This window comes from Lynx rufus, unplaced genomic scaffold, assembly GCF_022079265.1.
Source record: "Lynx rufus isolate CCGP_SWC_20201006 ecotype Redwood Valley unplaced genomic scaffold, mLynRuf1.p SCAF_4, whole genome shotgun sequence".
NCBI lineage: Eukaryota > Metazoa > Chordata > Mammalia > Carnivora > Felidae > Lynx > Lynx rufus.
Window position 1 is genome coordinate 156,985,045 of NW_025814856.1, and position 13,407 is coordinate 156,998,451.

Consider the following 13,407-nt stretch of genomic DNA (forward strand, 5'->3'; position numbering starts at 1 on the left):
TAAGACCTACGTAAATAGTATCATAATGTACCAGTTCTCCTAAAACATGCTTTTTACGTTTGACAGTATGTTTGTGAAGTGATCCGTGTCCAATTTCGTATACAATTGCATACATATATCACAACTTATTCATCCGTGCGTCTATTAAGAGACATTTTGGCGTTTCAAATTTAGTCAGCTGTTGTAGCTGAGATTTGAAACTGTCAGGCATTGTGACTCTGGAATATTCCCTAACTGCACTACAAATTGTAACTCTCTATGAGTTTGTATCCTCGAAGCAAAGAGTGGCTAGAGAAAGCATCCGTACCTGATATTTCTTCAAAGTCATTGCTCGAAGATCCAAATAGAAAATAAAAGAAAAAAGATGGTGCAGTAGAAAATCCCAGGTTCATTATGCCAAACTAAATTCTGTGTATAAACAATTGCTCAGTTCCATCTAGTGTTTAGACAAGCCTCAGAGGCCCTCAAATGTCACCTCCCCCAGGGAGCCTGCTAATCATTCCAAGGCTGGAACGTTTGAGATGAATGCTGGAAATCCTTAGTTCGTAGATGGGTGGTTAGGTTTCTTACGTTTCCTGCGTGTATGTGTGCTTTCACTTATGAAGATTTCCACTGCCTTGCTGGCCAAACTGGAAGGTGCCAGGAGACCTTAATTTTGTTTGCACTTGGCAGATGCTAATCCTCAGCAAAACAGGGAAGTGCACACACTGTCCCAGCTCTTTTTCGGTTTCCCCTACCTCCGCTTTTGGCGTGAATACCCCTCAGCTATATAAAGAAAAACTGCTGAATAATTAGGAGGAGAAATTATCTAGGGTGAGAGATTTGGGGGCGTTTCCACCAAGTACTTACAAAAGGAGTTGTGCATATTTAGGGCCTCCTTTGTATAGAGAGCTTAGGGTGGACTCCTATACCAACATCTCCTTCTCGCCCCAATACCTTTTGAAAGCATGATAGCTTCTCAGGCAATATTTCAGTGAGTGGCACCATTAAATAAATAAATAAAGTTTATTTAAGCTCAGTCATAAACATGTTAAATTAACTACGCATTGTGAACAAAATAGACAAAATAGAATAAAATGTATTATGAAAGAGGCCCCGTGACTATTTATCTTTTTTTCTTTTGATTACTGAAGTTAATCCTCTGTTATTTAGACTTCCCACTGAGTCTGAGACGGGACATTCTAAGAATAATGCTTTTTTCTTCCTGGTCCACAGCTAACTGAAATGTTATACCTTCCTTCTGTGTCTGTTCGTGGACTTACTGGTTCCATTTATAGATTGTGCATCACACATCGTATCATAGATCTTTGGGTTGCAAGTGTAAGAACTTCAATCCAAACACATTTAGACAAAAATAGTATGTATTTGGTTTTTTTTAAATTTTTTTTAACATTGATTTATTTTTGAGAAACAGCGTGAGACAAAGCATGAGCAGGGGAGGGGCAGAGAGAGAAGGAGACACAGAATCTGAAGCAGGCTCTAGGCTCTGAGCAAGCGGTCAGCACAGAGCCTGATGCGGGGCTCGAACCCACGAACTGTGAGATCATGACCTGAGCTGAAGTCGGACGCTCAACCGACTGAGCCACCCAGGCACCCCAAAAAGTAGTATGTATTTGGCTCATAGACTATGATAAAGGATTTCACAGTCAAACCTAACCAGGGCAAGGATGTAGTTGGACTTTGGAAATATCAAGAATCAAATAAAACCAGGTTTTGCCATTACCCACCTCTTGTTTGTGCTCATTTCTGCTTGGAATGGAATATGGCAGGAAACTAGCCATGAGAAGTTGCTGGATTTCATGTCTTACAAAATTTTCTTGGATCAGGTTTAAAAGGTCCAACAGGTAGACCATGATGGGCTTCGGTTCTTCAAAATGCACTCTTCAAATATGGTCAGGAGCAAGGATCCTGGTGCACATCGTAGTTGTAGCATGAGGAGCAGGTGGTGGAGGCAAAGAAAGTGCCAGGAAGGCAATGAACAAAAATCTAGTCCATTCCAAGTATCCTCACTACCTCTTATCCACTTGCTCCTCCCATAAATTTACGGCCTCCAACCTTGACAGTATGTTTTTTTCTCTACCTTTATAACCCAATTCAAGATTTACAGTTTTCAGAATAGCTTCCCTTTTGATGATGACAAGTCTATTGGTTCTGTCTTCTGATCTGAATTTCAGTTCATTTCCAAAACTAAGCTGGTGTTTTCCAATTAAATAACATGATACCAACCCAGTTGCAGTAAGTTCCACACCACATATACCATTTTCCTCAAATTCAACCCTACTTACTTTCTCAACTTCTTTATTTTTGTTAGTTATATCCTATTACAACACACTCACACACTGAAAACCTTGATTCTTCCTCGTCTATCAACCACCATATCAAGGTGCTAGTTGATGATGTTTTTCAAAAGTTCTCTCATATTTATTCTGTATTCTCCATTTGTACTACCACATCCTAGTCCAAATCTCTCATTGCAGTTGAAGTTCAAATGGTTCAAACCCTTTGCCTGCAACTCTTTGAATCACTATTAGACAAATCTTTATAAAATCGCTGCTGTGATCACATCACTTCCCTATTTAAGGTTTTTTCATAACCAGTCACATGAACAGCCTCAACTTTTGAGTCTTGGAGAAGATATTTGTACACTACACATGTGTTAAGGGATCAACATGCAAAATATAAAAAAGGATCTCATACAACTCAATAGCGAAAGAATAAACAGCCTGATTAAAACAATGGGCAGAGGTTCTAAACATCACTAATTATCAGAAATGCAAATCAAAACCACAATGAAATGCCATGTCACACCTGTTAGAATAGCTACTCTCAAAAAGACAAGGGGCGCCTGAGTATCTTGGTTGATTATCTGACTTTGGCTCAGGTCATGATCTCACAGTTCGTGAGTTAGAGCCCTGCGTTGGGCTGTGTGCTGACAGCTCTGAGCCTGGAGCCTGTTTCGGAATCTGTGTCTCCTCCTCCTCTCTCTCTGCCCCTCCTTGCTTGTGCTCTCTCTCTCTCTCTCTCTCAAAAGTAAATAAAGAAACTTAAAAAAAAAAAAGAGCTGGGGTGCCCAGGTGGCTCAGTAGCTTAAGTGTCTGACTCTTGATTTCTGCTTAGGTTATGATCTCCCAGTTCATGAGTTGGAGCTCCTCATTGGGCTCTATGCTAACAGTACTGAGCTTGCTTGAGATTCTCTCTCTCTCTCTCTCTCTCTCTCTCTCTCTCTGCCCCTCCCCCACTAGTTCTGTCTCTATCTCAAAATAAATAAATAAAATAGAAAAAAAAGACAAGAGCTGACAAATGCTGGTGAAGAGGTGGAACATTTGTGCGCTGTTGGTGGCAACATGAATTGGTACAGCAACTGTGGAAAACAGTATGGGGGATACTCAAAATGTTAAAAGCACAACTACCATATGATCCAGCAGTCCCACTTTTGAGTATGCATCTACAAGAAATGAAAATAGGATATTGAAGAGATACCTACACTTCCATGTTTATTGTAGCATTATTCACAATGGCCAAGATATGGAAATTACCTAAGTATCTATTGGTGGATGAATGGACAAAGAAAATGTAATATATATTACTCAGCCATAAAAAAAAGAAGGAAGCCTTGTGATTTGTGACAATATGGATGGATCTTGAGGGTATTATACTAAGTGAAATAAGTCAAAGACAAATACTGTATGATCTCACTTACTTTTAAGATCTAAAATCATTGGACTTATAGAAACAGAGAAGAATGGTGGTTGCCAGGGCTTGGGGGTAGGGGAAATAGGGGAAATGGGGGTAGGGGAAATAGTGTTGGTCAAAGGCTACAGACTCTCAATTATAAGATGAATAGGTTCTGGGGATCTAACATGAAACATGGTGACTAGAGTTAACAATATTGTGTTCTGTACTTGAAAGTTTCTATGAGAGTAAAGATTTAATACTTGTACCATGACCAGAGAAAACAACAAAATGGTAATTATGTGAGACAAAGGAGGTGTTAACAAATTTTATTGCGGTAGATATTTTGCAATATATGTGTATCAAATCATCACATTGTACACCTTAATATTATAAATGTTATAGGTCAATTATATCAATAAACATAGGAGAGAATACAATATATTGAAATTTGTGAGATATGGCAAAACATTTAGCAGAAAACTTAAAGCCTTAAATGTTTATGTTAGAGCAGAAAAAAAAGATTTAAAATCAGTAATATAATTCTCTGCCTTAAGAAGCTAAATCGGGCAGAGAAATTGAACCTACAAAACTAGGAGGAAGAACATAGTAAATAATAGGAAATAATGAGTAGAAGAAAATAAAAGTAGAGGTAATAAAATGAAACAAGAAGCTTATTCTTGGAAATATTATCAATAAATTGATAAATCCCTAACTAAAATGATAAATTCAAAAGAGAACAAAAGTTACCAAAATTGAGAATGAAAGAGAGGATCTCAAAACAAATGTAACAGACATTAAAATGATAATAAAGGGATATTAATCACATTTATGGCAATAAACTTAAAAACTTATAAAATAGACAAATTATTTGAAAAATATAACTTAACAAAATAGACACAGTAAGAAATAAAAAAATCTTGGTAATACTATGTAAATTAAGTAAATTATAATTATAATAATTTGGAAAACCTCCCTGAACAGAAAATTTCAATCCCATATGATTTCTCTGATTAATGCTACCAAATATTTAGGGAAAGAATAATACCAATTTTACACAAAGTCTTCAATAAAATTAAGATGGAGGAAACATTTTCCCACTTGTGTTATGAGGTCAGAATAACCCCAATACCAAACTTGAAAAAGGTATTAAGAATATATAGAAAGGTTAGTATTCTTCACGAACATAGATACAAAAATTCTTAACAATATATTAGAAAGTCAAATAGAACAACACATAAAATAATAATACATATAATACATTATGACTAAGTGAAGGCTTATCCCAGGAATATAAGATTGATTTAACATTTAAAAATTATTCAGTGTAAATCTTTGTTTTAACAAAGTAGAGGAGAGAAATTATACAATCATCTCAATAAATATAGAAAAAACTTTTGATAAATTCAACCCTCATTAATAATAAAAACTCTTAACACACTAGGAATAAAAATGGTCTTTCTTAATCTGATAAATGAGAATTGTAAGAGATCTATAGCTAACATTGTACTTGATGACAAAAATACTGATGTTTCCCCCTTAAGATCAGTCATGAGGCAAGGATGTATACTCATGTTACTACTAATCAATATTGTACTAAAGATCTCAGCCAGTGGAATAAGGTAATAAATGAAGGGCATAAAGATTGGGAAGGAAGAAGTAAAACTGTCTCTATTTGCTAATGACATGATTATTTAAGTATAAAATTTGAAAGAATCTACAACTACTCGAACTATAAATTAAGGAAAGTCTCAAGATACATGTTTAGTATACAAGAATCAATTATATTTTATATACTAGCAGCAAATAATTGAAAAAGGAAACTTTAAAAATTCCATACATGATAAGATTATAAAATATTAAGTACTTAGGGATAATTTTATCAACAGATATATAAGACCTCTATACTAAAACTTATAAAATATTTGTGAGAGAAATTAAAGACTTAACTAAATGAAGAGATATATCATATTCATAGATTATCAGACAGTATTTTTAAGAAGTCACTCCCCCCAGATTGATATCTAGATTTAACACAATTACAATTCCAACAGGCTTTTTTTTTTTCATTTTTACAAATAAATTAATAGTGAAAGTTAGACCTCCTCCTGACTGATTTGGATGCCTTTTATTTCTTTGTGTTGTCTGATTGCAGAGGCTAAGACTTCCAATACTATGTTGAATAACAGTGGTGAGAGTGGACATCCCTGTCTTGTTCCTGACCTTAGGGGGAAAGCTCTCAGTTTTTCCCCATTGAGGATGATATTAGTGTTGGGTCGTTTATATATGGCTTTTGTGATCTCGAGATATGCTCATTCAATCCCTACTTTCTTGAGGGTTTTTATCAAGAAAGGATGCTGTATTTTGTCAAATGCTTTCTCTGCATCCACTGAGAGGATCATATGGTTCTTGTCCTTTCTTTTATTGATGTGATGAATCACGTTAATTGTTTTGCAGATATTGAACCAGCCCTGCATCCCAGGTATAAATCCCGCTTGGTCATGGTGGATAATTTTTTTAATGTATTGTTGGATCCAGTTGGGTAATATCTTGTTGAGGAGTTTTGCATCCATGTTCATCAGGGAAATTGGTCTATATTTCTCCTTTTTAGTGGGATGTCTGTCTGGTTTTGGAATCAAGGTAATGCTGGCTTCATGGAAAAAGTTTGGAAGTTTTCCTTCCATTTCTACTTTTTGGAACAGTTTCAAGAGAATAGGTGTTAACTCTTCCTTAAATGTTTGGTAGAATTCCCCTGGAAAGCCATCTGGCCCTGGACTCTTGTTTTTTGGCAAATTTTTGATTAATAATTTGGAGGTCAAACTTTCACTCTTCGCAGATGACATGATACTCTATGGAAAACCTAAAAGATTCCACCAAAAAACTGGTAGAATTGATTCATGAATTCAGCAAAGTTGCAGGATATAAAGTCAATGCACAGAAATCGGTTGCATTCCTATACACCAACAATGAAGCAACAGAAAGAGAAATCAAGGAATTGATCCCATTTACAGTTGCACAAAAAACCATAAAATACCTAAGAATAAATCTAACCAAAGAGGTGAAAAATCTATGCACTGAAAACTATAGAAAGCTTATGAAAGAAATCGAAGAAGACACAAAAAAAATGAAAAAAGATTCCATGCTCCTGGATAGGAAGAACAAATATTGTTAAAATGTCGATACTACCCAAAGCAATCTACATATTCAATGCAATCTCTATCAAAGTAACACCAGCATTCTTCACAGAGCTAGAACAAATAATCCTAAAATTTGTATGGAACCAGAAAAGTCCCCGAATAGCCAAAGCAATCTTGAAAAAGAAAACCAAAGCAGGAGGCATCACAATCCCAGACTTCAAGCTATACTACAAAGCTGTAATCATCAAGACAGTATGGTACTGGCACAAGAACAGACAGATCAATGGAACAGAATAGAGAACCCAGAAATGGACCCACAAACATGTGGCCAACTAATCTTTGACAAAGCAGGAAAGAATATCCGATGGAATAAAGACAGTCTCTTCAGCAAGTGGTGCTGGGAAAACTGGACAGCGACATGCAGAAGAATGAACCTGGACCACTTTCTTATACCATACACAAAAATAAACTCAAAATGGATGAAAGACCTCAATGTAAGACAGGAAGCCATCAAAATCCTCGAGGAGAAAGCAGGCAAAAGCCTCTTTGATCTTGCCTGCAGCAGCTTCTTACTCAACACGTCTCCGGAGGCAAGGGAAACAAAAGCAAAAATGAACTACTGGGACCTCATCAAAATAAAAAGCTTCTGCACAGCGAAGAAAACAATCAGCAAAACTAAAAGCAACCGACAGAATGGGAGAAGATATTTGCAAATGACATATCAGATAAAGGGTTAGTATCCAAAATCTGTAAAGAACTTATCAAACTCAACACCCAAAAAACAAATAATCCAGTGAAGAAATGGGCAAAAGACATGAATAGACACTTCTCTAAAGAAGACATCCAGATGGCCAACCAACACATGAAAAAATGTTCAACATCACTCATCATTAAGGAAATACAAATCAAAACCACAATGCGATACCACCTTACACCTGTTGTAATGGCTAACATTAACAACTCAGGCAACAACAGATGTTGGCAAGGATGCGGAGAAAGAGGATCTCTTTTGCACTGCTGGTGGGAATGCAAGCTGGTGCAGCCACTCTGGAAAACAGTATGGAGGTTCCTCAAAAAACTAAAAATAGAACTACCTTACAACCCAGCAATTGCACCACTAGGCATTTATCCACGGGATACAGGTGTGCTGTTTTGAAGGGACACATGCACCCCCATGTTTATAGCAGCACTATCAACAATAGCCAAAGTATGGAAAGAGCCCAAATGTTCATTGATGGATGAATGGATAAAGATGTCGTGTTTGTGTGTGTATACACACACACACACACACACGCACACACATGCACACACACACACACACACACACACAATGGAGTCTTACTCGGCAATCAAAAAGAATGAAATCTTGCCAGTTGCAACTCCATGGATGGAACTGGAGGGTATTATGCTAAGTGAAATTAATCAGTCAGAGAAAGACACAAATCATATGACTTCACTCATATGAGGACTTTAAGGGACAAAACAGATGAACATAAGGGAAAGGAAACAAAAATAATATAGAAACAGGGAGGGGGACAAAACAGAAGACTCATAAATATGGAGAACAAACTGAGGGTTATGGGAGGGGTTGTGGAGGGGGCATGGGCTAAATGGGTAAGAGGCATTAAGGAATCTACTCCTGAAATCATTGTTGCACTATATGCTAACTAATTTGGATGTAAATTGTAAAAAATAAAAAATAAAATAAAAAAAAAGAAAAGAAAATTTGGAAAAATCACCATATCTTGTTTTAAATTTTACTATTGATCTACAGTAATCAAGAAAGGTGAATGGAACATAATATAGAAACCAGAAAATCAGAAAGAGATCCGTGAATACACAATCGTATGTTTTTCAAAATAGGCAGTAATTCAATGAAGAGAGGGAAGTCCTCAACAAATGGTACTGGAATACCTGAATACACTTATGGAAAAAATAAAAAGTTCAACCCTGCTTAACATTAGATACAAAAATTAATTCAAGATGAATTATAGTTGTAAATAGAAAAGTGAAAGCTATTAAAATTCTAGAGGAAATCATAGTTGACTATTTTTGCACATTAGAGGCAGGCATATATTTCTTATAGAGGACATAGAAAGCGCTAAGTATGGAAGGAAAAATATGATAAATTGGGTTTTTTTTAATTCAAAATTTCTGCTCATCAAAAGACACCATTAAGAAAATGAAAAGGCAGGGGCGCCTGGGTGGCGCAGTCGGTTAAGCGTCCGACTTCAGCCAGGTCACGATCTCGCGGTCCGTGAGTTCGAGCCCCGCGTCGGGCTCTGTGCTGACTGCTCAGAGCCTGGAGCCTGTTTCCGATTCTGTGTCTCCCTCTCTCTCTGCCCCTCCCCCGTTCATGCTCTGTCTCTCTCTGTCCCAAAAATAAATAAACGTTGAAAAAAAAAATTAATAAAAAAAAAAAAAAAGAAAATGAAAAGGCAAACCATAGTCTGGGTTACAAGTGTCACAATACATGTATCAGACAAAGGGCTTTTATCCAGAAAAACAACAACAAAAACTATACATGTTACACACACACACACACACACACACATGCTACCAAACTCCCACCAATTAATAAAAAATAATATAAGAAAAGTCATCAACTATACTTAATGCATTTTATAAAAGATCAAACAAATCAAAATTACTTTATAATGGAAGATATACAAATGGCCCAGAAACATGAAAAAAGTGCTCCATATCATTAATTATCAGAGAAATGCAAATTAAAATCACAATGAGACATTCACTAGATTGGCCAGTTCATCCCACTAGAATGGCCAAAATTTCCAAAGACTGACTATACCAAATGCTTGTAAAAATATGGAACAACTCTCTTACATTGTTGATGGGAGCACAAAAAGCTAGAGTCACTCTGGAAAACCCCTTTGCAATTTCTTATAAAGTCAAATGTACACCGACTTAATGACAAAGTAATTCTGCTCCTAGGTATTTAAGAGAAATGAAAAGATGGATTCAAGAAAATTAAGAAAAAAAACCAACTTTATTCATAATAGCCCCAAACTGTGACCAAGACAAATGTTCATCAGTAGTGATAGATAAACAAGCTGTAACTCATGCACTATTCAGGATGAATCTCAAAAACATTATGTGGAGCAAAAGTAGCAGAAATAAAGGAATATCTTTAGGATTGATACAAGAACAGGCAAAACTAATCTATGTGAAGAAATTAGTATAGTAGTTGCCCATAGTGGATGGGGATTGACTGGAAGAGAATACTAGAACTTTCTGTTCTGATTAAATATTGATTATCTATTTGGAGTGTTGGTTACATGTGTGTATATGTTTATCAAACTTCACATCACATTCTGTTGTACATTTAGCATCTGTGCATTTTGCTGTATGTAAATTTTACCTAAAAATGAGAAAATACCATAAACAAATAATTGAATTCTAGTTATTCATTTTGCTTTTTGGAGTCCTATAGGATAGCAATTCCAAAACCATTTTTCTCTGTCTTCTAGGCATAACTGAATGAGAAAATATATCGAGCATAAATGGAATATATTTCTCATGGTTAGAGAAGGGAGTTACAAGTATGTAAAACGGAAAACTAAAGTAGACTGTGTATTACTGGATTGGAACTGGAGGTATCTGTATGGGGGAGTGGAGGGAGAGAGAAATGGGGTGAAATATAAATAATGAGTGAATGTGGGCAACTTACAACTTTTCCATGAATTTGAAATTTTATCAAAATATGATGTTAAAAATAAAGCCAGGGAGAGGAGTAAAATGTAATGGAGACCGGTATAAATTCTCCAGAGAGAATTTATACTCGAAGAAGGAAAGCAAAGTAAGAAGGGATGTTCTCTACTATTGTATGATTATACTTCTTCAAGTATGGAAAATGGAATGAAAAGGCCCACAATGTAGGTCCACAAGAGGGTCTGACATCATCCAGCTCAAGAAAAAGGGCATCGAGAACAGTGGTTCTCAACATTGGCTGCACCCTGGAATCATGTGGGGAGCTTTAAAGTGATCCCTGGGTTCTACCTCTCGAGATCTGATTGAATTGGCCTGGTATGTGGCCTGAATGCTGAGATTTTAAAAAGCTACTCAGGCAATTTTAATGTGCAGCCAAGAGTGGGACCCCTGCTTTTGAGGGAAACCAAAGAAAAGAGACCAGATGAAGTTATCAACCGTTTAGCCCAGTGGAGGTGACAAAAGGTTAGTTAGTTTGGGAGAGTAAGTAGGGGGAGGAATCAGGTGCCGGAGAGGAGGAAGCAGTTCCTCGGGGGTACCCACAGCCAGTAGAGCTACAAGCCTCTGTGGGTGACCTGCCATGCCTTTGAAGCCTGTCAAGGTTTATCTGTCTTTTTTATCTTTTTCTCTCCTGAGTCTTGTAGGATCTGATTTGAGGAGCTTTCCTGGCCAGGTTCCCATGCAGACAGAGAACTCTGAATGTCCACAAACATGGCTTTTTTAGGCAGGCTGTTTTGGCAGGTTCTCATGCTTGGTGCCAGGCAAAGTGTTATGTTCAAGGGCAACTACAGAAGAGCCAGAAGGCATACACCAGGGCTGGTGTCCAGGCCACCCACCAAGCAAATATCTACCTCTCTTCCCCTCCCCACCCTCACTATAAAGCAGGTTGAGTGTGCATTTCTGCAGCTGTGTATTTTTAGACAAAGACCCCTGTTCTCTGATTCATGTAGGAGTTTTGCGTAGTACCTCTTGAAGCTGAAGCAACAACAATTGATCTTCCACGTCTGTCTTTTCATATCTTCTGGTTCCAAACTTCCGAACTTGTGGAGTTTGAAGAGGGTTATGTAATTGCCACGGTAGTGAATATTTTCCAATATTAAGTGAGCACCTGCTTTAAGAAATAGGTTTATCAGTCATGTCAAAAGCCAACCATGCTATCTTGGGGTTTAGATATTATTTGGGAAGAGGTGATTTCTCATAGTTTGGTTCATACCAAACACTAATGAACTATAGTGTACAAAGCATTTACACTGAGTACCTCACCTCTCAATTTCACTCATCTTATCAAAACAAACTTGGGGAACTTGTGCCATTCTTGACTAAGCCATGGTTAGAGCTTTGATTCTTTTATTCCACTCTGGGTGAGTTCACTCATGTAAAGTTATGTTTACAGAAGAAACTGGAATAGCTTTCTGAAGGCTTCCTGAACAATCAGAGGCATATTTATGAAGAGCTCATTTCGTCTCATGTCTGCTTTCAACATAGGTCTGGAGTCCTGGGGTCTGCCTTGTGGTCTGTCCCTATCTTTAGGCTGTTCTGAACCCAGAGTAGAATGGTGTCCACAGCTCTCCTCAGCTTGGCATTGCCTGAGATCAGGATTACTGCATGTATCGAGGGACAAGCTGCTAGGATCCCCACACAGATCATTACCCCGATCTTGTTGTGCCACAGCATCAGTAAAGGCACTGAAACGAGGGCAGCACAGAATGACACCACATAGAGGCAGAGAAAGGAGACAAGAGATCTGAGGGCTTTGATATGGGCTTCCAGGCTGGGGTCGCGGGAGTCTTTGGTTTTGGCCCTCATTGTCCTCATGTGCCTCCCCAGGGAGACAATCAGCACCCCAGAAGAAACCAGAAAAAATAACAACGACGGGATGGACACCAGTGTGCAGAAGATGAAGGAGTGATAGAAACTGAGTTTTGCAACTTGCAGATTGAGTTCTGTATTATTCACGAATAGCATAGTTGTGAATGTGAAGCCAGATCTACTAAAAAAGTCCCCCGAACAGATGGCGGTGCAGATACAAGAGAAAAGCATTGCACCCAGGAGCATCTGGGGGACCTTCCGGGAGACCCGGCTTGCCGCAGAGTGCAGGAGGGTGTGAGAGAAACGGGCAATCTTGGAGCAGTAGAGAAGACTGAGGCAGGTGGTGAGCCAGAGCCCAGCTTGGTAGCTGAGGCTCAGCGGATCTTTCATCCTCTGGAAGTATGCAAGCTGGATGGCATCCAGAAACAGCAGCCCGTGCAGGAAAAGCCGGGTGAGGCTGAGACTCAGAAGAATAAGATCACAGTTGCTCAGTGGCTGCTTCCTCACCACATCCCAAAAATTCACCAGGAAAATGAAGGCATTGGCCAGGACCCCCACTGTAAATTCCAGGATTGAAAGGAATAGAAATGCACTCTTGACTTCATAGGACACAGTTATGACAGGAGTCAGAGCCAACATGATGTCTCTTCTTACTTGGTTAATCTAAGTCTCACATACCCCCCAGCAGAGAAGGGTCAGTGTACATTACAAGCCAGGTTCTCCTTCACAAAGCATCACGCTTTTGCCCTAGATCGATGCCCAAGAGAGTGCACAAAAAATTCGGACAGCAAACTTAGAGGGATATTGTTGCTTTAGAATATCTCTTGGATACACACAAGAGCTCATTGTAAGAGTAGAAGGAGGATGGTTCTTTCTCTTGGGTGATGCAGAAGCTTTTAATAAACCTGGGTGTGTCTGTACAGCAGCCCTCCCAGAGGGCCCTAGCACAGCATCAGGGATGCAAACAAGACAGGGTCTCGGTTTCCCAAGTCCAGTTTTGCATGCCCATCTGGACCTGCATGGTAGGAGAAGGGAGTGGGATTTGCTTATGGGTTTGAAGGGG

At 38.2% G+C, this 13,407-nt stretch overlaps 1 protein-coding gene across 1 annotated transcript; it reads right to left on the reverse strand.

Annotated features, from left to right (window-relative positions):
* Positions 1 to 12,011: 12,011 nt before the first annotated feature.
* TAS2R38 (taste 2 receptor member 38) lies at positions 12,012 to 12,983 on the reverse strand. Its single transcript, XM_047095219.1, has one exon. The coding sequence runs from the start codon at positions 12,981 to 12,983 to the stop codon at positions 12,012 to 12,014; it is 972 nt and encodes a 323-aa protein (XP_046951175.1).
* Positions 12,984 to 13,407: the final 424 nt, after the last annotated feature.